Genomic DNA, 24,847 nt, shown 5'->3' with positions numbered 1-24,847 from the left:
TAGCAAATCATTGTATGTATTTTCCATAGTCGTATAGTTTCATTATATTCTCATTCTAAGTTACTCTTCAGTCTCTTTCATATTTAAAAAATGAACTACACACCTATCATGCAAAATGTAAAGAAGTATGTTCAACTAGTTCAAATTAGATATACAGTAAAAATACACTTCCAAAGAAATATCATTTCCATTTTTGTTCATGTTTTTAACAGAATTCCAGACTAATACATCAAATGTGGAACTGTACAAGTATGTGAAGAAACATTAGGATTGCAGTAGTAAAAAAATGTACAGCATTCAAAACCAACAAGCTCTAAACAACCAAACAATACCACAGGATTGAAACAGTCATGGGGATAACATAGGTCATCGGAGCCAGAGAGTGAATCCTAATGCACCTACATAAAGACCCTACATAGAATATTGTCTCTTATTTATATGCAAAATCCCTGATTTGATTAAACCAGACAATTTCTCTAATTGTCTCTTATAGGTTTTAGATAAGATTAACACCAGAGTATTCCCCTTCATAAACGTCAGTTATTTGAAAAGGCAATATTGAGAATTGATTTGAAAGGTATTTCCATCCGTGAGGATTCAGGTAGTTAAAACACAAGATCACAAATAATAGCACTGCAGTTTTAAAGAACATTTCAGTTGTTATCCGCTACATTTGCCGTAACACTTAGGAATTCAGGATTCATTTCTTTTGGAAACCGTTGACAACTTAATACACAGGTTTTTTAATTATGGGCTGTATCCATTTAACAGTGGACCAACATTGCCTTTTACATCAAGAAAAGATCCAGCTAAGCATGTAAAAAAATATAAAGTCTCCAAGGTAATCGACAGTGAACGAAACATTACATACAGCAGAATCTCCGTGTCCGAGTATCTCTGAAAGGCGCATACATAGTCTTTTACAGTCCACTAACCAGCACAGTTTCCTTATTAGACATTTATCTTATGAGGAAAAATGTCTTGGACAAACCTGTAACAGTTATTAATTCAACCCAAATTATCCTTTTTCATGGTGCATCATTGTGCATAAACTTGATGAACTACGCTAAGTCTCTTGGTTTAAGTGACCAGAACGTAATCCTTTCCACACATCTTAGTTGGTTAGGATTTTTTGAGGACTATCTTGCTTTTCAGATAACTCACCTGTGGGTTTTTTTTTAAGATGAAGTGTGAAGGTTAATAAATGGCCTAATTATGCCAGCATTTCTATCCCACAGTGCTCATGCTCTGTGATCTCTCACTGATCTCGATAGGAATTTGGTGTGCACAAGAATGGCAAATTTTCAGCTGAGAAAGCTGAATAAACGTAGAGCTTTTTAAACCAAAACATTGTGACCAACGAGTCTGGTCTACTGAATCATCTTTGATGCACTGAAGAGGGTAAAGAACACGAATCTTGGCACCTATGTTGCTGTTTATTTGCATTAATCTTTTTGCAATTTTGTTCCAATGGGAATGATGGATTAGTTTTAGAGAGCCAGACACATACAAGCAAACGTCTGACTGAAATCCACTGATCATAACAGGTTTGAAAAGGAATAACCATATGCATCTTATGTACCACTCAAAATCTATAAAACTACTGGGCAAACAGCATGGTGTATACTCATTCTTGTACATATTCAAACTTTGCTGAGGTATTTCTTTAATTACAGAAAAGCATCTTTAAAAACAATAGAAAAAAACTCAAAATATGAGTTATATTCTGCACAGATTTGGGGGGAAGAAGGAGTTCAATTGTATTGAAAGGTCCTTAATCATTAAAGGAATAACCACTTTTATTAGTATCCTTCATGTCATATTTTTCCTTGGTTTTTTATTCTTTCAAAGCATTACAAAAAATGTAAGGCTGTGACTTTATAAAACATAATTTTGCCTCGACTTTGCCCACCAGTGTTGTAAAATAACCTGAAACATTCTGCCTTTTTCCTAGGGAAAACTGTACCCAGTGTCTACCTCATAAGCGGCTGACTGTGGCCACAGAGCTGTTGGGTACGCTCATGCTCACCTCCCCCATGAAGTGTCTTGCATAAAAGCAAGACTGTTCTCGTAAATGCCAGCTGAAGACAGATTTGTTTCACACAGCAAAATTAAGTATAGATTTTCTGCTTGATTTTTAACATTATCTGGTAAGTTCTACCTGCAACTAACAGTTATTTCTCTACGCTGAGGATAACTACACTGTTGCACAAGGTGGACTTCTCACCCATATATGGGAACAGGAGGAATGCACACAGCATATTCAGAGTTTATCCTAGGCAGATACTGTGTTTGTAGAGCAGTTTTCTAATCTTTTTAAATACAATCAGCCTATCTTGATTGTGACACTAGTGTTAAATGTAACTGCAGCCATTACAAAGTAGTTTCCATAAGTGGTTTTATTACTGGTTAGATTTTACAAATTCTGGTATTCGAACAGACTTCGACCTTAAAATTCTAAAACAACAAAGCAACCAATGAAAGGCTTAGGACTATTCAAAGTAACAAACTCTTAACATTTTTGCCCTGGTCATAAATATACAGAGAGAAAAAGAGAGAAGTGGACATGGAACCCAAAGAATGTAGATAAAACAGTATATAAGGCACATGGCAGTCTTTGAAAATACAGAAGCTTTAGCCAACTTAAATTAATTGCTGTTTCCCTTGCTCAGTCCACAAAACTGTACAGTTACACAAATGTTGTGTTGCAATAGATCTTCCAAGTTATTCTTCAGTCCATACTCCGCAATACCAGAACACTACATTTCCTTCTGTTTTTTTTTAGGAGAGATCCTAATTGTGGTTAGTCAGTTGCTCAAAGCCTCTATTAAAATACACTTGGAATTTCAGCTAAGAATAATTTCTTTTTTAAAGAAATTATTAAGAAAGAGTCATCAGAAAAGATTCGTAAGAGTCGTCTGTGAAGGACTTCGAGATTCATGAACCTCAAGACTTCCGGGCACTGATGTCAAGACAGATGTCACAGTAGGCATAGTAGGATTAGTCAAGTCCGTTAAAGTAGTGGGAGTGCTGGATGGACTCATGGAGGCATTGGATATTTCTGAGGCAGGACCTGATGGGGTCCCTGCTTGGAGTGTTGAGTCTGAAGTCTTATCCACCCCTGTGTTTTCTTGACGTAAGAGGTTCCGTCTGAATTTGGCTCGAGCATTTTGAAACCAAACCTGAAATAGTTTAATATAACAGGGTAGCATTTAAAGAGCTGCAGCGTTTAAAAAAGCAAAAGCATATTCACAAATTCACCAGTGCTGGAATTGGGGAAGATGTTTTCACTGGTAACATGTTAGAAAAATAGCCCCAGTCATGAGAAATGTCCTCTGCCTGCCTGCAAAGCATTCCTCTTTGTCTCTCCTACAATCCTGTATAAACGGTCTGCCTGGGACAAGATTGGATTGAGGATGGAGGAGGGGAGTTTTTCTGTGCTTAGAAATTTGGCAGCCTGCACAAATCCTTAATTTCCCTCAATCCCAGAAGTATTTATCTGGATTGGGCAGATATCGAGCATCAGATGGATATAAAAGAATGAGTTTCGGCACCCTCATATCTCAAGTCCATCTCCCATCGTAGCAGCAGGCGACACAGACCACAGCACCCTGCCTTTCTGTGGGCCCCGAGCACTCTCCCAGGAACCTTCTCATCCCTCAGTGTCTGCAATGGTCTCACTTCTCTAAAAGGACTGTCCTCTTTCCTACTCTTCTCTTACTCTTCTTTCTCAAATGCTTCAGCTCCATTCACCTAAGCCAGTCTCCCTTTTCAAATGTTTTCAGTGCTGGAATGATGTCATGAAAAGAAGCTTCAATGGTATTAAAGACCCACGTTGCATTAAAAATCGTCATTTCAGTAGAAATCATATCCACATACAAATTTTTTCCAACATTGCTAGTTCTTCCATTATTTGATTATTATCTAAGAGTGAAGGCCAAAAGCTACGACTTCACCTTTCTCAGTTAAATTTCAGTGTTTAGGTCCAAGATAAAAGCCTTCCACTCTCTGCAGGATTTCTTTAATGATAAAATATCTTTCTGACCTATTTGAAAACAGATAAAATAAAATGGATTTGTGAACTGGCATGAAACCGACATAAAGCAGATCCTTGTGTTCAACCTGATACATGTTGCTACCAGGCAATTTTACTGCTACAAACTAGCGGAAATTTCACTGTTCTTATTTATCAGAAGGCCTCTGTCAATCTTACATTCTTTACAATGGACTCAGTCTTGATGCTACTGTCCTCACTTTGACCTGCCAGAAGGAATAGGACCGAGTCTTTGCATTCCAGATGCAATGAGCCTCATCATCTCTTTATCTGTCAGAGAAAAGAACTGAATGAGTGAAGGGGTCTGCTTCATTGTACGGTATCTCCATCAGATTTCTCTCCTGAGGTCTGTAGAGGGAAACTGAGTGTGTGGAACTCTCAAGACCACACTGACCTGTGCAGAAAGTCTGACTGCGAAACAGCACGGCCCTGCCATGGGATCCGCTTTAAGTCACTGACAGAGGAGTGATATGTAAGTACGAGCAGTCCTGTGAGGTGTTCTCCTTGTGCTCTCTGCGTGCCAGCCATGGGTGGAACTGATGAAGTGGTCTGATCTGGCTTTCCTCTGACTGATTTTCTTCTCATCTGCGGATGCTCCAGCCCCAAATTGCCCCCAGTGAGTACTCCTACTTATTCTCTGGAAAGCTTTCTCCTCCAACCAAGGGTCTTTCAGGTGCACAGTGTCTCCTTTACACTCTATCCAGGGAATGCCGTAAGGAAATAATCCTGAGGCACAAATTCTAGCAATGGCCATGGGAGCTGCATCCATCGGCCATGCATAAATGACATCCCTACAGGTCCTCTTCTCTGAAAGCTTGGTAATTTAAAACAGTATGTTGGCATTCCCTTAGTTAAAACACTTGGTTTAAAGACTACTTATCAGTTTCATATATGACAAAAAAACAAGAATCTCCTAAACTAACATGGATAAAAATAGATTTGTGATTTTAAAACACAGTCCACAGTAAACGGGTAAACCCATTAAAGGCCAGTGATGTGTTTTACGTTAGGCAAAGCCCAATGTGGTATTTTTGCCCGACACCTTCACAACCAGCATCCTCTCCCGTGACTGTTCATTCAGAGCCACACACAGGAAGGGAAGCATGCAAGGGTTCTGAGCAAGGCAGGGAGCCTCGGTGCAGTAGGTGCAGGTGAAGCAAATCTGCTCTGCTTGTTCAAGCCACAAAGTCTCAAGCACCTAGTAGTTAGGAATAGTGGAAAAAAACCCACAGTTTGGACATTTGTGGGATATTTTTACCTCTCATTAAGAGATCATTTATATTTGGCCCACAAAGTAATTTGCGTTTGATGTTTCTAATATACCTGCCAGTGATTGTAAAAACAGTAATACATATGGAGGTGAAATGGAAGTTTAAAGCCTGCCACCGTTGATCTGTATGTGTACCACAGTTACATAGTAATCAGAACAGGCAAAACCACTAGTCCAGTTGCATATACACATACTTATGCATAATTTCACACTTCTGCTCATTAAAAATACACATTTCTATAAGCAATAGTCTCAAATACGAGCAACATTTCCATCCCTGTTCCCCAATTTTCTTATTTGAAGTGTGTAAAACTGTAGAAGGCACCATAAGTATTTTACATTGTTCCTAAACATCCAACTCTTCCTTAACCTTAAAAGGGTGATAGATCAAATAGTATTTTTTCTGTTTGTGATTTGAAACATGTAGTATGTAAGGAAAAGTGAGCAAGACTATTATTGTTTATGCATTCCCCTTTATCTTCCATTAAATATGAAAATCCATGCTCAGATGCCCTTGCCTATGACCATTCATGCTGCTTTCAGGAGCTGCACATATAACATGGTTCACTCTTTAATAGCGGTGATTCATGTAGACACAGAAAATACTACAGTCTTGTAAGTCTTATTCAAAAATAGAGATTATATGACTACTTTCACTTCCTTCCTTGCTCTTTAAAATTGCCCAATAATAACCATGGAATTATTACTGAAAAGGCATCTAAATATTTAACTGAACTTCTGGGAATACTTTGCCTTATGATAGAAAGGGCTAACACAATTATCGCATAGTGATCTTTGTTACACATGTATGATATGAAAGACTTTACATTGAAGAATAGTGAAGGAATTAAAACTACTGTTGTCTGAGTTATGGGAATGTGAGCCTGCTGCTCTGCTGCCCCATGTTGTTACCCAGAGCTGTGCACAGCAGCATGTAGGAGCTGGCAAGTGAGGGCTGCCCATGCGTAACGGCGGTAGCGCCGTGTGCTCCCGCTCAGGCCCTGCACCTGTAACGGTATTCCAGTAAAGCAAAGAAAGAACAATCCAAACATACATAACTGAAAGAATTGTTCCAGAAGGACTTATCTCACATCAATTACACAATCAGGAATCGGGTCTTCAGTACTGAGGAATAAACAAAATCATTGGGAAGTATTTAGTGGTTTGCTGTCCAAATGTATCATCATAAGGCTGAGCTATTTCAAATCAAAGGGGAAAATATAGACCAAAACTCCTGCTGGAAAATAAAAGCAGCTGCAAGGCCCACCACTGCTGCTACCACATTCTGGCTGGCGGGGCTGGATGCTTGTAGCTGGGCAACTCAGCGGCGAGGGGGAATAACATCTACCACAGTTAAAATACTACACTGTCTTTTCAGTGATCTGTGTAACTGTCTCCATCAAGTAAAACAGGAATAAAATAACATCTCCATATGACAGGGAAGGACTGGAAATAAACACACAAAGTATTGTACAAGGATTTGGCTACTGCACTGAATGGGATCAATCTAATCACCTTGGGTAACTTTAGATTCTTGTTTGTAACACTCCCATTGTTGCAACTGTTATGTATTAGTTGTATGAATAGCTTGTGCTAGAACAAGTATTCACACAGCTACCTGGAGCCATTTATGTTACTGAATTTTACTAACTAGCAAGTAGAGAAACAAAAAATAACAGATGTTGCACCACAAAGCAAACTATGTTCACTCTTTGCACACACATTCTGACTACTCTGGTGTAATTAGTAAACATCCATTCAAAGGGGAAGGATGGGATGTTTTAGGAATAGGGGCTTGGTGCAGTGTGCTAGCCCAAAGCAAATCTTCAGCATAAGGTAGTGCAGGGTACCCATGTGTGACTGTGGAGATCTTTATGCCTGTGGGCTACTGGAAACTGAATTAGCCAAGACCAAACACATGCAGTAATCTTTGTGGGGTTTTCATAGCAACTGTACTGGGGAGCAATTCAAGAAAGAATAGGCAGTGTGAATAATACCCACTGAAAAATAATGCTTTGTGTTCCTAAACTGCGTTTCCCATGGATAATCGCATCCCAGACTCCTGGGAGAGAAGAGGTACATTCCTATAGCCAGCAAACCAGAGCTTCTCAGGGCTACCTACTTCCAACTTCCCTTTCTGAACAAAAGGAAATATCAGTTCCCAAAAGAGGAACATTTGTGCCAGTTAGTTATCTCACAATTACCTGGTCACTTTAGTTATGAATGATAGCTTACAATAATGGGCTGGTGTTCCCCAGTTGCAGTACAGGAGGCATATGAATTAAATTGCAAATATAAAGCTAAATTGGAATGAAAATAAATAAAAGTAGGGGTTAAAACTTTAAATAGTCTTACTGTGATTCTATTGTGGCTACTTACAGAAAGCGGCCTGCATTACAAAGCCACTGAAGGAAATATAATTTATGAAGCAGTATGTTACATTTCTATGCCATTCCACTTCTGGGCATGTGTAGCTAATGACTATAATACAAAACAAAGACAGAAGTCAGGTCTTCCAGATCTGATATCACAGATCATTAAGAATATGGCTAAATTCTGTGCTCATCTACAAACAAAGTACCCCCATTACATATTATGTGGGACTGCCTATACAGTAAGGGCACTACAGCTGTCTCTAAATCCCTAGGAACTCTACTACTTGTGTTTAGGAAGTACACTGCTTTCAGAACAAGAGAATTTGTTTCTCCTTATCTGCTGCCTTGCATTTTCTATCAAAATATATTCTATGAAATATGCAAAGACCACAATCCTCCATCAGCTGAACTGGGATCTGAACATACAGAAAATACAGCAGCTTACAAATGTGCCTAATAACAACACAGGGAATGTGGAAGATGCCATACTACCGCCACGTGTGCACGTACGTCTGGGAGTCCATGTGCCTTCGGTGTGTAAGACAGACTAATGCTAATGATGCCTGTTTAGATCAATAGTGTCAGTGAATTACCTTGTGTTCAATAAGTGATACAGACAGAATGCCAACGTTTCTGGCTCTAAAGAATTAACAAGTGACGCTATCTCAGTAACCAACCCCAGGAAGAGTTTTCCCCAGCAAAGAGCAACCCTGAAACTCATATAGGTGAACTTCAGTGTTTGAAAATTTGCCTCTCGCAGATTAGAGATAAACCACTTGGGCACAAAGGTTCTAAAATCAAAAAAAAAAAAAAAAAAGCTTGTTTTTTCATGGCCCAAATTAATTTTCAAACAAAAACTCCAAGAGTACAGAGAGTGCTCGTAACAGACAGGAAAACTTCAGTGACACTAGACAAAGTATCACTCTGAGCCATTGTCTTGAATTGCCCCCAGCAGCTGGGTACAACCCTCACCGCCAGCTATTAACCTTCCATCACTCTTCAGCTAAAGGAGCTAAAGGAGTGTTTAACTGTGAAAGTAAAAGTGAAACACAAAAATGATACAAAAAGCTTTGTAAGGGTCTGCCACCAAAAAAAGAGGAACCATTAAGCACCTTAAAACTGCATAATGTGGTATGTTTCATATGGAAACAGAAGCAGTGAAGAAACTGAAAGAGGAACTGAAGCGTAATGGAGGTGTGGAGTCCAATTTTGCAGAGAAGTAAATACATTCTGGAAAGGAAGGAAGAAATAGAGACAGTAACTTGGAAAAAAAGGTGGAAGGAAAGAGCCAATAGGTGAAAAGAGAAGAGAGATGGAAGTCAAAGTTGGTGTGGAATGAGGAGAGAGAGCACAAAGATGATCAAGAGAAAGAGACTTTCTAGACACTGATGTCATTTCTTAAGGCACTATGTGAGATTTCTCAGATAATTCAGGTGTGAGTACACCGTAATGGACAGAACAGGTATTACTGAAGGGTCTAAACTCTGAGGGTAAAACAAAGAAGCGTCAAAATAAGCATAGACAAATGCACTAAATTACTTCACCCGTGTGTGTGGATAAAGGAGAGCTGCTGTAAGAGCCACTGTTTCAAGTGTTTGGATGTGCCCTGGCTGTATTGGAGGAATCTGCCACCACCGCAAAGCAGCCTCACAAAAACACCCCAAAAAATCCAGCTATGGAGGATGTAGCCAAGAGGAGTGGTGATGTATGGATTTTCATTAGTAGTTTTTACTGGGAAACCTACAAATCTTTTACTCCCTTTTCTATTGGGTATTAACACTGTAAGGTTCGGAATCTCTCCAGGGAAATCAGTTTTTCCCAATATATTTTGTCTATTGCCCTCCACTTGCCTGTGGATTTATGGGAGCTGCCCATGATGCTTTCCCAGGAGCCTGTCTCTGTGCCTACCTGTCTCTATGAAGCTCACACACTATTTTTCTGCAACTAAGACCTGTTTAAAAATGTCAGCAATACATCCCAGCATGCCACAGTTCCTGTACGCTCAGATTTATCTCTAGATGTAATTAGCTGGATAAGTTCCCATTAAAACTGACTTCTTGAATCAGAACTATAAACGAAAATGGAGCTGAATCAACTAATATTCTCACCTTTGCTTCCAGTAATAGTTCAAATGGAATGCATATCCGTGAAGCAAAAGAAATCCAGCTCTCAGAGAAAAAGTACTTTTAAAACGCAGTATCCTTTCATTCTAAGTTACTAAACTGTGAGTTAGTTGTTAAACTATGAGTTAATCTTTAAGAAAACAAATTTATATTCACTTCAATTATGAAAGAAAATATATTCTCCTTGTCCTGATCAAATGAACTCAAACTGCTGACTAAATTCTTATGAAGGTAAACGTTCACAGTAAGTTCTAAATTAAGAGCTCTCTGTATTTACAGTGAACACACTAATTAAAATAACTCACTTTTTCTTACAGCAGACTGGAAGCTAAAACATGCACCAGAATTAACTACAGGAGAACAATCTGAGTAGCAAACCTTCCCAACTGCCATTAAAAATTAGACCCCAAGTGAACTGCTTGGGTTCTGAAAAGAAATCACTTTTCTCATACTTTCTAGGATTTACCTGAAGCTTCACAGAAGACATGAACAATTAAGAAAAGCTTGGAAATCAGCAAATCCCATGGCAGTTTAAATATAAAATTGATCTCTTATTTATTTTTCAAGACAAAAGACTGCTTTTCTTACCTGAAGAACTCTTTTGGTCAGGCCGGTTTTCTGAGCTAGCTGTTTCAAGTCCTTGGCATCAGGATTGTGGTTAATAGCAAAGTATGACTTCATTGTCCGCAACTGGTGGTGTTTGAATGATGTCCTCATCCGCTTTGTTTTTTGATTGCTGGGGTATTGCTGGTCTCTATCCAGGTGGTCACCATCGTTTTCGTTGCAGCTTAAAGCTTAAGGTAACAAGAGGAAAAAGCAGTAAATACATTGTTTTGTGGCCAACACTGTTTGCAGTCTATCTGAGTGCAGCACTTAAAATAACACACCATGGCATGTATTGTGCTGGTACAAATCCTGCTTGTCTTCCCCTCCATTTCATAGAATCACAGAATCATTTATGTTGGAAAACACCTTCAAGAACATAGAGTCCAACCATTAACCCAGCACTGCCAAGGGCACCACTAAACCGTGACCCTGTGCACCACATGTCTGTATCTTATAAATACCTCCAGGGATTGTGACTCCACCGCTTCCCTGGTCACTGTTCCAGTGCTTGACAGCCCTTTTGGGGAAGAAATTTTTCCTAATACCCAGTCTAAAGCTCCCCTAATGCAAGTATCACTTATTACTTGGGAGACGTCCCTCACCTTACTCCATCCTCCTTTCAGGTAGCTTCCGAGAAGCCTCATTTCTCCAGGCTAAACCCCCCAGACCTTCAGCTGTCTGTGTTCCAAACCCTTCACCAGCTCTGTTGTCCTTCTCTGGACATGCTCCAGCACCTCAATGCCTGTCTTGTAGTGAGGGGCCCAAAACCAAACACAGTATTCAAGGTGTGGCCTCCTCAGTGCCAAGTACAGGCAGATGGACACTGCCCTGGTCACCCTACTGCTGATACAAGCTAGGAAGCTGTTGGCCTTCTTGGCAACCTGCGCATATTTCTGGCTCGTATTTCTGCATCTTCTACATTTCCCTTACAATAACCAACCTGCAAGGACCCTGACCTGCCTCTTTATGGCTTTTAAAATTCAGGTCCATTTCCTTTCTTCTACCCTGCATCTCCACACAGCCTTTCCTCCACTTTCTGCTTGTAGGACAGTAGCTGTCCTCAACCCCATAAAGTGTTCAGTGTACTTTATCATTATAAATTGTATTGAAGTTACAAAGCAAGCTGTACAATACAGTCCACTTAAATCTCAATGGAACAGACCAGTTAAAATTATAATTATTTCCTCCATCAAACTAAACCCTGTAGAGTACAAGAGAGACCATTAAATTAAACACTAGAAAAGAAATAAAGTTTGTGGGTACCAGACAGCAAATTATGACTATAATTTGACTAGCTAAAGGAATAAAGCTGCTAATACAATGTATCACTGCCAAATGAAAAAGATCTTTTTCCTTATTTATGTGTTTGGATTTCCTTTTTAAAATGTAACTATTTGCAAATAGTAGTTTGAATGATCAATTCTGTTACAGCCTTTGAAATTATTGAATGACTCCGACAGATACATGTGAAAAAATCAACCGTCAAGCCTGTAAAGAAGGTCTATGAGCAAGAAACACTACAATAATTATCGAGTAGTGTTAAGTGTTGAGTGCCAAGTAAAATAATCTCATAGACCAAAAGTAGTTTATTTTTGCATAGAGTAAACCATAGAAAATCTCTTAAAACAACAGGAAGGACCAAGCTAAAATCCACTAAAAAAAAAAAAATCAGGGATATAACTGAAAATTAGCTCTGACAAACTGATATCAATTTGCTTTTCCTGTCTAACATCAGTGTAGTTTTAATTGTGAATTATTGGTGAATTCCTTAAACAGAAAAACAGATTTCAGTTGTACTGGTTCCTTACAACTAAGTACATCTCATCGTCATGTCTTTATAGTCTCCCTTTAAATTCATGCTTTCCATCAAAGGTTTTCAGCCCTATTGGAAACATACACACGTTCTGAAAGGCATGCATTAAAAACAGTTTTAAAAATAAATACATAAAAGACATGTACTCATCAGTAAAAATGCACACAGATTCCATAAACAGCAGGTCTGCAGCATGTCCAGGAGCTGCTTTGCAAACTTCAGCTTTTCAAACCCTTCTAGAAACATGCAGCACAGCATAGAGCAAAAATCCAACTCTAAGACCAAAGCCATGTTTGTTTCATAGAGCAAGAAAGTGTCAGAAAGCTCAAACTTTTCTGTGTGTTTCTGTACTCCTATAATTTAAAAAACAGCTTAACCCCCCCTGTGCTGTGCATAGAAATGTGTGTATGTGCGTGTGTGCATGCATCTGTGTACACTTGTATAAATCCTTTCCAGACCTAAGCAGCTCGTGCCAGATTCTAGCAGTAAGAAGTATTTCTGCTTGTTTTCCTGCGGCGTGGAAAGACTGGAAGCACCTGAATTTAAAAGGTGTAAGATGCTTAAAAGGAGATAGTAAAAATGTGGCATTAATGGAGCTGGGTGGAATGCAGCAAAACCTTTCCTGGTTTAAGAACTAGTTGCCAAACTGGGGTCATGGCATGTACTCCAGTCTCCTTCACAGCTCCAATTCCTGATGGAAAGAATACTGGGATGAATAACTGAAACTATATTGCTCATAGCAAATTCTATTATGGAAATGTAAAACCGAGCAGTGCTTGGTTTTAAAATGTACTCACGCAATCTCAGGTATTAGTAATGGAAAAGACCTCTGTGTATTATCTGAAATACTTTCAAACCCTCCCAGAAATAACAAGACAGAGATTTAGGAGGAAATGCATCAAAATATCTGTCTGAAGGATGGAGATCTGTTCATGTTAACATGCAACAAAACAAGACCTAAGGCTGCAAGCAGTGGGATTTTAACCAGTTCTATATAGAATGAGATACATCCAGAATCCAAGGAAATAAAAGTGATTTAAACCCTCCCAAAATGGAATGAGGGCATCGGCTTTCCATCAAGCCTTGATAGAACAACAAACAAGTTACTCCTTGAATTTCTCATAATTTTACCTCCTCATCTGCCAAATAAAAAGAGTAATAAACCAATAGTAAATAGGCACCACTTTAGACTGGAAAACAGTGTCTTTTCTATGCAGGAAGTTATAGAACAGATCTTGAAAGCACACAAGGGTGCTGCTGCTTGTTGTCTTGTGCAAGTGGTTTACCCCCAGGCATCACCTGGTATGACATAAATATCCCATGTCAGTGCCAATTCCCCTCCTGTAATTTGGTTCTCGTGCCTGGCACCACCTCCAAAAGTCAATTCTATCCGTGCTAATACTATATGTGTCTCCAACAGAGTCGGAAATGCCTATGAGCATTGCAGGCCCAGAGATACAGAACAGGCCAAGGCTGTATGCATGGGGAGGTTTTAAGAGCTGAGGAGTTTCTGCAAAAGTCATCCTGGTGGAAGACTAACACTGCACACACCCCTCATGCAACTCTCTGTTTTTCAGGCACTTCTTTCCTGCGCCTCTGTGGTGGCCCTGCGTATCTCCCAAAGGAACTGTTGCACTATCCGTACATAAGGTTTCCATTCAACTGCAGTATCTAAGGGCTCCTGCTGGGGGTTCAGAAACACAATTGATAAAATTCCACTCGAATAGAGGAATCTTACATTAACTAATGTTTCATTCCTATTTCATGACAAAACAAATTCTGAAGGGCTAAGTCTCTTTTTTGACCCTAAAACATTTCCCAAGGCCCTTGTGCCCTTCCCCGGCCCCACATGCAGGTCATTGCTCTCCTCGTCTCACCAGCCACCAGCTCTCCCATCCTCCTCCACCAGCATCACGACACAAATGGCCACTCAGCCACAAGATGGTGATGTCCAGGGAGAACATCACTGGAAACTGAGATTAAAACATTGTATTTTGACACCGGTGACCAAAATAGCCTCTGCAGAATACCACATAATACTGCCTCTAAAAACAGTGACAAGAGTGTAAAGCAGGATGTGCTGTTATCCTTGTGACAAACACTGTTTGAAGAAGAAAACTTGGGAGCACTGTTTCAAGCTCATCCCCACATGTTGGGATTTGGGGCGAAGCATGTGCTTAGGAGTTAGTAGGTCACTAAGTAAATGGCACATGGAGAAGATGGGAAAGAGGAATTTCCTCTGGGGGAACTTTTGTTCTTAGTAGTTTGTGTTTGACATGTTACATTACCAAAACCAAAAAAGCAAACTAATCCTGATTCTAGAAGAATGATGAAATGAAACATTTGGTGCATGCATCAGCTCTCCATATTCAGTGGCTGAGGAACATACACCCCTTTCCTTCTGTAATAAGAGACAAGGGGGTGTTTTAACCTCCTGCTGCCTGGAGAGGGAACTTGCGATTAACCAGACCGTGCAGGGGTGCAGCCTGAGTTGTTGTCTGCAGGAGATTTAAAGGACTTCGTGGTACCCGCATTCCTGAAGGAGACAAAAGTAAGACAGAGCCCTCTGAATGGTACCTGAGACAAGAAAAGAGAGAGTCTTTCTCCCTGGTAGAAGGAGAAGACACTTGGAGAAATCAGATGCCCAAACTCCTTCCCACAACTGAGATCAAAAGGGGTGAAGCTGTGTCGCTTGGAGCAGACAGGGAGATATCCTCGCTGCTCCTGGGGCAGCACTGAAAAGAGGGTGCCTCTGCCAAGCCTTGGGAGTGACAGACACAGAAAGCGCTGCCTCGACCTTGAAATTTCGAGAGTGTTTCTAGGAAAAGGAAGATAAAGCCTGTCCTAAGGAGTGCCTGTCTCCCAGGCTGAGCATCACAAGGCCACGAGAGAGCAGAGCTGGGACTAGAAACCCTCTTTCCCTCCGGCCTTCCCCATACGTCTCGCACAAAGGCGCTGCGTGTCCCGCCGCCTCCCGGAGCTGCTGCAGGCCCGCCCCGGTGCCTCCAGGGACAGAGAGCTGCCCGGGCCGGGGACAAAGGGGCCGGAGCGGGACCGCGCCGAGCACCGGCTGCGCGGGGGGAGCCGGCCGCGAAGGGCTTTTCCCCTCAATTAAGCCAACTGAATGGCGCTGAATAGCCGGTGCGAGTGCGCGGTAATTCCCTGAGCTCCACGATTAACCCGGGCAGCCCCAGCCGGGCCGGGGGAAGGGGCTGGCTGCAGGGCCGGGGCGGGCTCCTCCCGAGGGACCCCAACTCCACGGCAGCCTCCCCGGGGAGCGGGGTTAGGGTCCCGTTCACCCCTCGCGGAGCTGGCACTGTCCCGGCCCTGACCCCAGCCCCCGGGGAGGGGCCGGATGCACCGCGCAGCGGAGCGGGCAGAGGAGAGAACTCTGATTTCTCGCAGGAAACCGCTGCAGACACCCCTTATTAAGCTGCAACTCCCGTTACTCGCTCTCTATCTGCAGTCACAGGAAAGCTTATTCTAAGCTTTTAGTCCCAGGGGAAAGAAGGAGAGAAAGAGAGAGTCCCTCTCCCAGACTTTCCAGGCTTTTCCCAGTTTTTGTCAGGATAAAATCAGCCCCACACTCTCGTGAAAGCCCGTTTGGAGGCCAGCTCCGGAGGACCCTGTGGGGCGAACCGAGCCAGCGGCCCCCGGGGAGGCAAACCCAGGCCGGAGCCGCGGCCACCCGCTCACTGGAACGCTCCGAGCCTTCCCGCTAGCAACGGAAGGAAATCGTTGTTATTATCGTCCCTGTTTGCACGGATTATGAGTACTTCATCAGCCCATCGTGCTCCAAATTTGTGTCACTTTGGAGGATATTTTAGTGTCTTCATGTTAAAGACAGACTAGATACAAATGAATAAAAAACAGCCACTGGGGGAGGTTCGGGGTCTAACCACAAAGGGAGTATTCACAATTCTTTACAGGTGCTTCTGTGTTCAGCAAGCTTTCAGCCATTGATTTACTGACCTAAAAAAGAAAATACCCCATCAAACTCCATTCCAACAAGTGAAAGAAGAAATTATGATCACAGGAACACGCTAAAAAAAAAAAAAAGACAGAAGAAAGAAAGAAAAAGAAGTCTTTTTGAAGTTTCTGCATCCTTCTAAGCTATTTTCCACTTGTCAGGCTCTATCCACATCTAAAAGCCATCATCCCCGTGCAAACGGGGTCTCGTTTAAGTAGGAGGGGGGTGGGGGGAAGAAAAAAGTGCGTCCCATCCGTGTTGCAGATGAATACTTGCTGCAGTTCACCAAATAATTCCAGCCTCTACTCTGCCGAAGTTTACGGTTCCCCTTTTCCCACCACCTCTGGGTGTAGCTTTATTTACACACAAACTATTCTACAGGAATTAACCAGCAACAGATCCCCTCAGAGGACAATATTGGGCCTTTCTGGGAAAGGAATTACAAGTTTCATTAAAAAGAAAAACTGTCCCACTTGAGAACTGTTTCCCTCTAAAAGGCACAAAATCGAAAGCTTTGCAATAATTTATTAGTTTGTGAATTTCTGCATCCACAAGCAACCCGGTCGCATTTCCAAGATCAATGGCACTTCTTATCTTTTAAAACAGTCGATTATTGGTTTAGTAAATAGTTAAGTAGATAAATAGTTTAAGCTCAGAAGCCAAAGGTTCCTCAAGGAAGGTCTCGCAAACTCCAGCTCTAAACACAAATGAAAAGACCAAAAATCGGAGGGCAAATATTTTGGAAACGAATTTGAAAGGACGTGGTTAAAAGCGGTTTGTGTGGGACCCAAGGAACGGGAAAGGCTTTCCCGGGTTCTGCTCCCAGCCAGGACAGAGCCGGGATTCGATTTACAGGTCCTTTGAATCTGAACATCTGCCTTGCACAGGGAGACAGTGGAAGGACAATTAAAATTTAATCCCTCCAAAAAGGAGACGCTTCTAGACGGGCAAGATGCGTATTTTATGTTTGTTTTAAAACTCAACTGTTACTCGCGAGAACACCACGTACACCTTTCATCAACCTTCACCACTGGGACCACTACTGATTTTTGCACCACTTCCAAATTACTCAGCAATTAGCTAAACCAATAGTAGCCGGCAGTTTTGTTCCCGAGGTGAGTTTCCCTGTTCGAGTTGCGCCCTTTCTCCCTGCCATTTTCAGTGCAAACCGCTCGATTTCGGCGCAATCGCTTCCGGTCCTCGGGCTCTGAACCCCGCATCCCACCCCACCCCGGCTCTGGAGCCCCGGGCGATCACCGGTACAACCCTCCCGGGGTCCCCCTGTGCTCCTCTGGACAAGTGCGGCCGGAGAAGCGGCCATCGGGGCGGCTCAAAACCCGCAGCAAACTTGGCCTTCCCCTAACGCCTTCTCCGAGGGAATTGAAATAAATGCTAAAGGCAAATCCGCGCCCTACGGGACACGTCTGAACTTCAGAGATTTAAAACAAAAAACGCGCTGGGGACGGCGGAGAAGCACAGCCGGTACCGGAGCAACACAACGGAGCCAGCAAACGAGTTCTGCTGGGCGGGCGGGCGAGCGTGGCCACCGGGGAGTCGGGGTCCGACCTGACACATACAACTCACACCTCCTCCCCCCCCCGCCGCCTGGAGATCTTGTCGCAAAATCAAGATTTAAGAACGTTTTTTTGTCCAAAACCGTCTCCGGGCTGCACAAGACGAGCGGCGCTGGCCACAGGCGGCCACAACCGTTCTGGTGGGCAGCTACGGATCAAAAGCAGCGAAAGGATGGGGGGAGTGGGTACGGGGGTTTGGAAGGGAGACTGGTCGGATTGCTTTGCCTGCAAAATTACAGTGCTGCGGGGGACGGGGCGGGGGGGGGGAGGATAAACGAGGAAACACAGTGGAAAGTTTGCAGCCCGACGCACAGAGCCTGAGACAGAGCTGTGGCCCTGTTTGCTCCTGTTCTTCTGACTGCTTGTCCCAGTGGAAGGGTTGTGGGGCTGGGGAGGGGGTGCTGCAGGTGTCCCCACTCTGCCTCGAGTCACATCTGAAGAGCAAACTCCAGACGAACTTGTCATCGTGTGAGCAGCCCTCAGGCTGCTGGAGACACCTGCTGCCGGCCCCCCCATCCAGCCCCCCCCCCCCGTCACAGGGAAACAGCCACTTTCTTACTCCCCCCTCCTTTTTCCTCCCAAAACTCTGAGGTACGGGAGCTCAGGACAAGGGCAGAGTAATTCACCCATCAGCAGCCTTTGAGTGTAGCCACTAAAGAAAATTCACAGCTCTCTGAAGTGCTAACTTACAATCTCTGGTTTCCAGATTTTATTTCAGGCTACACTCCCCCTTCTCCCCCTCCTTAACCAGATGACCTTGCTTCAAAACATTTTATTTCCAGCTGAAGTGAAAAATGCTAACATATTAGCTTCTGTAATTGCAGTTTGACAGCACTTGATCTCAATAATTATGCTGCAGCTAAACTATTATTAACGGTTTAAGCTAAAATAAACGGAAATCCCCCTTTGGAAGTGAACAGAAACAAACCATTGGAATTGTTCAGGAGGAAGACTGGGGTCTCGTACCTGCGTTGTAGGCTGCCAGGTCCGCTCCAGGCCCTGGGCTCTTCCTTTTCCTGGGTCTCCCCTTCTGGACAGTCCCCACGCCGTTGTAGTAAGGCAGTCCCAAAGTGTTGGCAGAGCCCGCTCCCAGTGCCGGGCCCTTCCCAGCGGCTACATCCGAGTGGTTGAAGTGCACCTGGTACTCCCCCTGGATGAGAGTCTCGAAATGGAGGCGGCAGTACACCAGATTGTCCTTCATCCCAAAGTGGTCGCCGGTGGTCAGCATCTTGTTGCAAGTGGTGCAAGTGAAGCAATTTAAGTGATATACCAAATCCCTGGCCCTCATGACCATCTCGGAGGCAGAAATCCCCAGGTGACACCTCGCACATCTCTGCACCGAAAACCTCCTGCAAAACAGAACGGCCAGAGGAGACGGTGAGAGGCGCACCCCTCCCTCCCCCCCTTGTCAGGTCCGCCCGGAGGGCGGCAGAGGGAGAGGGGCTGTGGGGCCGGGGGCAGCGGCACAAAGCCGGGCCGTTTTTGGAGCGGCTTCGCTCCCCGGGCAGTGCCCGGCGGCCGGGCGGGCACCCCGGCCAGGACCCCCGGGGGACTCCGTCCCATTTCCTGCCTCGCACCGCAGCTCCTGCCCCTCCCGCTCCCAGCGGAAAAACGCCCAGACCGCCGCCCGCAAATTCCCCCGGGGCCAGGAGCGGCCCCGCGCACTGCCGGGCCCCAGCGGGCGCCACCGCCACCGGGAGAGGAACCGGCTCCTAGGCCGTGCCCGGCCCCACAGAGGGACAAGGGCGGGGAGAACGATCCCTTCCAGGGTGAAGGGCTGCGCTCCGGCCTCGGCCGTCCCCTTCTCTCCGCGGTCCGGGAAAGCTGGGCCGCGGAATCCGGCTCGAAGCCCCCAGTGCCCACCTGCAGGCGTGGGGAGCTGAGGCCGGGCCGTGCCCCCTCCCGAACACGAGGCCCAACCCCACGGTGAGTTTCCCTCTCCAGTGGGAGGTTTTAGGAGCTCACAGCCTACCCCGTAGGGACGGGGTACCCACCGCGGTCCCTTTAGGATGGGGTCTGCCCAGCGTGGGGGCCCTGAGCAGATCCCTGACATCCGTCATCCCCCCTCTCCCCGTGGCAGCTGAGGGCAGGCTGTACCTGTAGTAATCCTCCTTGCAGTAAATGCTGCCGTCCTTGCTGAAGCAGGTGAGCTCGGACTCCAGGTTGAGTTTGCATTCACAGCACTTCAGGCAGCGCATGTGCCACTGTTTATCCACAGCCAGGAGGTAATAACGGTCGGAGATTTTCCCCCCGCAGCCGGCGCACAGGGCAGCCCTGTCACTGCTGATGGAAGGCATGGTCTGTTGGGGGAAAACAATTACAGACCGTTAGCAAGAGGGACAAACTCCGGTGTGCTGCTGGGCACCTACCCCTCCCCCCTTTCCCGGCCGGGGCCGGGCTTCATTCCCCGCAGGGGCTGGCAGGGGAGAGGGGCTCCGCGTCCGGAGCTGGGCCCGGGACCCCCACCTTCCCGGGGGCGGGACAAGGGGACCCCCGGGGGGCTAGAGAGGGCGTCCGGATCCGGCCACGCATCTCTTCCCTTTATTTTTTCTTGGTGGATTTTCCAGTTCCAGAACAAGAAAAGATGCTGTTCAACAACAGGCGCAACAATCACCGGACAGGGCAAATCACGGATAGTTAGTTTTCAAATTTATTGTTACGGCTCTATTGAGAGTGTCTGCGCTGTTACTGCTCTGTGCGTGCGTGTCTGCGGAGCGTGTCCGTGTGTGGTGCAAACTCCGAGTGAATGACGACCAGGCGCGGGGCCGGCTCCAAACGACCGGTGCCCGGTCTGTGCCCCGGGGATCGGTGAGCACAGCCGCGGAGGAGACGAGCGGCACTGACCCGGGTGCAGAACGGTGGAGCGGGAAAACGAAATAGAGGGAAAGGTGCAGGAAAGAAAGCAAAGAAAGGGGGGGGGGATAAAAATCAACAGAGCACTTTAGATTATGCCGGGATAAACTTGGAAGCAATAAAACTAAATGCAACCCCTATATAATTTAATAGTTTAGTGTCAAATCGCAATCCAACCGAAACCTTGCAAAAAAAACAAACACATACATATTCTCTGTCGACTTCTAAAAAAAAAAGACAAAGTATCTGGTGCCAGTTAAGGACGCTGATTTCGTTTAGCGGGCACCTCAGGGCAGAGCTGGGGCTCAGAGCAGAGCTCGCTGCTGCCCACCGCGTCCCAAATGCCCCTTCCCGCCCCGCACCATCCGGGCTTGGCCTCGTGCAAGGGGACCTGAGCCATTCCTGCACAGCTGCGACAAACGCGTTTGTTTTGATGCAGGCCAGGGGCAGAAGTTGCTTGTTTACTTTTACCTCCTCCCGAGCCCGAACGGGCAGAGCTAACGGGGCAGAGCCGAATGGACCCGAAGGTGGTTTGCCAGCCGGCGCTGGAGCGGTATCAGCCTCCGGCCCCGCGGGAACCCCGCATCCCATCGCTGCCAGGGCTGCGGGTATAGAGAACCGCGGCTCTCCCCACCACAGCTTCTCTCCCGAAGGCACTGACCGAGGTCTGCTTGGGGATCCGTTTAGAACCAAAGCAGTTTCCACTTTAAACAAAATACAGTTTTCTGCTTTGCTTTTCCGGTAACAAAAAAATATTCTGAGATCCAGAAATGGTATTTAAGGAGCCAGTATTCCATCCCTCTATTTGTTACATACACATGTGTATGCATACACATTATATATAGATATATAAAGGTATATATTCCAGGAAAAATAATTATTGCTTAATTGTATGGAGAAATATTAACTTTCCCACAGAAAACCAAAACCGTTTAGATTAGAAATCATGTTCCACTCCTACAGCATAAAGGCTGATTTCCAGCCACTATTTCGGGTTTAAATATTCTGTCATCATTAAGTAAATTTCTACGTAGCATTAAGAGAAATAACACATACTGATGAAGTTCTAAAACCCGAGGACAGATAATCTTTCTTGCATTTGCCCGTATCAGCTCAGAGGACACCATTTAACCAAAGTAAGGGATTATTTCACTTCAGAATTATCATTTCTTAATTACAAAAAAATGTTGCCTCAGTTAACAAACTCCAGAAATCTCTTCCACTTTGCCAGCTTAACGCTGGTTAGAAGGATGCATCTTTTGCTTATCTAAATCTATTAATACACAAGCACTACGCATCAGCAGGCACAACATAAAAAGTGGTAAAGTTATAACGATTTGCATATATCCGCCTCCCTGAACCATATCTTCCAGTTCTGCTCGCCAGGGCTGCAAACCCACCGTGCATATATATTAAAATTATTTTTTTAAATCGTAATTTAAAGGCACTCCAGCTTATTTTATATAGATATAAAGGCTATAAAGACTCCCTCAGCGTAGACATCCTACCTGAAAAATAACATGGAATTGGATTCTTTGGTGTTTGTGTTTCCATTCTGCAGACAAAAAAATCACTGTGCCAAAGCGTTATCTGTATAAAAGCATTCTTTGCCTCTTCCCCAAAACTTTGGAAGGCCGGACAGGCTGGGGGAAGGGAAGGAGTTCTTGGACGCTACCAAAAGGCTGGTCCTACTTTCTGTTTTCTCGCAAGAGCAATACCGTTCCTTTCACCCGAGCGTTACTATTACTATGCATATTATTAATAATTAACAGTTTCATGCCTTTCCCCACGGTTTTATGTAATCTTTTGGGGTACCTTTTTGCTTAATTTTCTTCTGGTTTAGCATTTTGCGTAGGTTTCCCCCCGATCTGTTATTTCGAGACAGAAGCTGTACCTCTGAGGGGTTATTATGTTTAGGGGTGGAAGGGCTTCCCTTCCCTCGCTTCCTACCGTTTCGGTCTCTCCCCTGTCTATAGCCGAGCTGATGGCCGGTGCTTCGCTCTTGGTTCTCCGATCCATCTCGTCGATGACCCCGTGCATTTCCGAGCCGGACAGACTGTGGAAAAGCATCGCTGAGGAAGCAGAGGAGGAGGCCCCGAGTTGCTGCTGCTGCTGACAGTTGTCGGGGTCCCTGCAGGAGCCCAGAACTTGCATTAACCGAAGCCCTCCCCCATGCATCTAGCACGGTCGCCCCGTCTCTCCTCAAGACACCGGGCTTTCCACCCCGGCGCAAGTCTCCGGAGCGCAGGGCAGGCACGAATCCGAGGTTTCAAGGGGATGGGGCGCAGAAAAGGCGGGCAGAGGGGATGAGGGAGAGGGGATAACTGGTGGTGTAAGCTCCGGGGCTCGGGTCTAGTCTGTTGCGCGGCCCCGGCACATCCCTCTAGGAGGCTTCTTCAGTGCAGGGCTCATGGCCCCAGGTGCAGTCCCAGGCTTTATGCTGTGGCCCAGCTGGCAGCAAGCTGGGAAGGTTTACGGTTGGGAGGGATTAATAAATAATAGAAATATAAAAAAAATAAACCATCTTCGGTGAGAAATAAATAATAATAATAATTGAAAGAATAAAAAGAACAACGACAAGCCCCCTACATCGTACTGTGCGAAATTTCGGGGTGGAAAGCGAGGGAGAGGGAAGCTGCAGCAGGCGGAGAGCGGGCTGGTGCTGCAGGGAGGATGGGGCGGATGCCCACCGTACGCACTCACAGTCCAGAGGGCTGGCAGCGGCGGCAGCTCGGGGGCAAAGTTTGCTCCTTCCCCCGCTCCTCCCCCAGCCCGCGGGAGCTCATTGGGAAAAGAAAGAGCCAAGGGGGAAGGAGGAAGAGTTGGACGGGCACCAGGTGGGACGGGCGCTCGGCGGCCCCTCTCCCCGTGACGCGGCGAGGCCCGCGGGGCCCGGGGCGGCTGCCGGCGGGGCGGGGCGTGGCGGGAGAGCAGCGGCGGAGCCGGAGCCACCGCCCGCCGCGGTGCCTGCGAGCGGCGCGTCTGCAGCCCGGGCGCCGCGCGAGGCTCCGCGCCTTTTCTACAGCCCCTCTGACATCATGTCCTGCCCCGCCGCCATTGGCTGCCACCGCGCCCGGGCTCGCCGGCATGTGCTCGCGGCCGGGAGGCGCGGGGCCCGCTCAGCCCCTGCCTCCCGACCCCGGGCGTGCGGGGTCCAGCAGCGCTGTCGCATCCTGCGCCCCGCCGTGCCCCGGGCTGAAGGCTGGACCGGCGCCCACAGCGGCTCCGCGGAGTGGTTTGCGTTTGCCGCGGGTGACAGCCCACGACGAGTCTCGCCGTGGAGCAGCAAAGAGGCGACCGGGGGGAAGCCGCCAGCGCGGGAGAAGTAACGGGTCAAAAGGGCGTTTACGCTCCGAGATCACGGTATCCCCGATAGTCGTTACTAGTTGAACGCACACAACGACGCTCGTTAGGAAAAACATTCACCGTTACAGCATAAGAGTTTATGTCATTCAAGTTCGTGGAGCCTTCCCCGACTGAGGCTGCCCGCTGCCTGTGCTTCCACGCAGGCTGTAGGAAAGCCAGGCCAGGAAGGTCTCTGAACTTGAGGAGAAGCTTCAGGAAGTCTCCAGAGAAGACAAAGAGTACACAGGGAAACGGTTTGTGGTGTCTAAATATTTACTCAGAAGGCGGGTAGTAAGGAAGCACTAATTAGTATTAAAGATGTCAAATATCACACTTCTAATGATGTTAGCAAAGGTAGCACAACGGAAGGTAAATGTGAATGCACATCTGAGACCATGAGACTCGCTACTTAATCCATGACTGCAGATCATTGCATCACAAACCGCAAGGTTTATTTCTAACACAGATTTGCCACTTACAGGTGCAGTGCAGTTAAGACAATCTTTGCTACAATTGGAATTACTCTGTTCATATTTGAACTTGGCTGGTTTCACATATTCCGTTCTTGCAATAACCTGGGCTTTTTGTCATTGTTCTGTTCTGTCGGGATGGCTGTGGGTGGCTGAATGTATTTGCATGTCACAAAGGAGAACAAGGTGTCTCCTGCAAAAATGCCCATGAAATAGCCACAAGAGCCCTCAGGACCCATACAGGATGCGAATTGGTTTGGCATTTGTTGGCACTACCCAAAAACTGGCTTAAAGTCAGACCTTGGAAACAATGGAAGTTCACGTTTCATCCAGACTAGAACTCTGCAATAGAGTTAGTGGAGCTGCAGAGGATTTATCTTGATAAAACAATCTT

The 24,847-nt window shown here is 45.5% G+C and overlaps 1 protein-coding gene across 1 annotated transcript; it reads right to left on the bottom strand.

Moving 5' to 3' along the window:
- Positions 1–23,534, bottom strand: LHX2 (LIM homeobox 2). Its single transcript, XM_062641038.1, has 5 exons — positions 22,589–23,534; positions 19,883–20,085; positions 18,752–19,134; positions 10,411–10,616; positions 1–3,182 (listed from the first exon to the last, which is right to left on the bottom strand). The coding sequence occupies exons 1-5, from the start codon at positions 22,814–22,816 to the stop codon at positions 2,895–2,897; spliced, it is 1,308 nt and encodes a 435-aa protein (XP_062497022.1). The 5' UTR covers positions 22,817–23,534; the 3' UTR covers positions 1–2,894.
- Positions 23,535–24,847: the final 1,313 nt, after the last annotated feature.

Source organism: Pezoporus occidentalis, unplaced genomic scaffold, assembly GCF_034315485.1.
Source record: "Pezoporus occidentalis ecotype Australia unplaced genomic scaffold, CSIRO_AGI_Poc_V1 ctg68, whole genome shotgun sequence".
In the NCBI taxonomy this organism is placed as follows: Eukaryota; Metazoa; Chordata; class Aves; order Psittaciformes; family Psittacidae; genus Pezoporus; species Pezoporus occidentalis.
The sequence above is the reverse complement of the archived record's forward strand: the minus strand, read 5'-3'. Positions and strand labels throughout refer to the sequence as shown.